Raw genomic sequence first — 1,489 nt, forward strand, 5'->3', positions numbered from 1 at the left:
ATGCCGCCTGCAAAATCTAATGCCTGGAAATATTTCAAACGCTGTGCTGATAGCAAGACTGTTAAATGTACATAATGTAGCTGTGAAATGACGTATACTGGTGGTACTACAAACATGCTAAATCATTTACGCTTAAAGCATCCTTCTGAAAACAAAATCTCTGACACACAAAAAAAACACTCAATTGACATATTTGTGAACACGAAAAATAAAATAACTGAAACGCAAAGTGAAAAAATCACGCAGGCTATAGCAAACATGATTGTAAAGGACTATATACCTTTAAGTATAGTAGAAAGTGAAGGATTTCTTAATCTGATGCAGATAGTAGTGCCAGAGTACAAAGTGCCGAGTAGAAACACAGTAAAATCGCGTATTGAGAAGAGATACGATGACGAAAGAGAGTCTCTTGTCAAAAACCTAGAAAGTGTTCAATCAGTTTCGCTCACCACTGATACATGGACATCTAATGCTACTGACAGTTACATGACTATTACTGAACATCATCTTACTGATGACTGGGTGATGGAATCTAAAGTGTTGATGACTCGCGAAATGCAAGAGAGACACACTGGTGAAAATCTCGCAAATAAACTGAAGGATTGTGTATCTGAGTTCGGATTAGAAAACAAAATTGGGTCAATTGTACATGATAATGCGAGAAATATGCAAAGTGCTAGTGAAAAGTGCGAGGATTGGGGTGATGTAGGCTGCTTTGGACATACGCTTCAATTGTGCGTAAAACCCGCACTTGAATTACCAAATGTAAGCAAAATAGTGGCTAAAAGTAGAAAACTCGTTGGATACTTTAAACATTCCACGACCTTAACAGCAGAGATGAGAAATAGACAGAAAGTGTTCAAAGTTCCTGAACATGAACTTATTCAAGACGTGCCAACGAGATGGAACTCAACGCATCTCATGTTAGAGAGACTGTGTGAACAAAGACGTGTTATCACGGATATTATGTTAGACGATAAGTTCACTAAGAAAAGTGATAGCAATTTGTTACTCAAAGATCACGAGTGGGATAATATTTTGGATCTCAAAGACGTGTTGAAGGACTTTACCCAGGGTTCGACACTAACGGGGTCCCGGGATTCCGAGGATCCCAAAAAGTCGGGAGGAATCCCTGTGATTCCTAGCTGGGGATTCCGTTGGGATCCCTGAAAAATTGCTGAGTAAATTTTTGAAATTTTCTGAATTAATGTCATTGAATCACAAATATTCAAGAAAAGTGGTTCAAGAAAGAAAAGAAAAACCCCGCCGGTAAAATCTACACCCTTGAATTATGTACGCTAGTTTTTCTTTGTGCAGTGACTGCTATCAACTCATTTGCGATATATAATAACAAAAATGTTTTGACAAAAGAAACATTCTTGTATAATTTTATATCATGCATTGACTTCATAAAATAGAGTTGTGAAAATTCAAAAAAGAAATGTAATTATCGTATAATTATTACACAAGCGATGTGTACTTCAAATTT

At 36.8% G+C, this 1,489-nt stretch overlaps 1 protein-coding gene across 1 annotated transcript; it reads left to right on the forward strand.

Annotated features, from left to right (window-relative positions):
• Positions 1 to 258: 258 nt before the first annotated feature.
• LOC132727517 (E3 SUMO-protein ligase ZBED1-like) lies at positions 259 to 1,170 on the forward strand. The gene has a single exon (XM_060713057.1). The coding sequence runs from the start codon at positions 259 to 261 to the stop codon at positions 1,168 to 1,170; it is 912 nt and encodes a 303-aa protein (XP_060569040.1).
• Positions 1,171 to 1,489: the final 319 nt, after the last annotated feature.

This window comes from Ruditapes philippinarum, unplaced genomic scaffold, assembly GCF_026571515.1.
Source record: "Ruditapes philippinarum isolate M1 unplaced genomic scaffold, ASM2657151v2 ctg17141_1_1_1_1, whole genome shotgun sequence".
NCBI classification, from domain to species: Eukaryota; Metazoa; Mollusca; class Bivalvia; order Venerida; family Veneridae; genus Ruditapes; species Ruditapes philippinarum.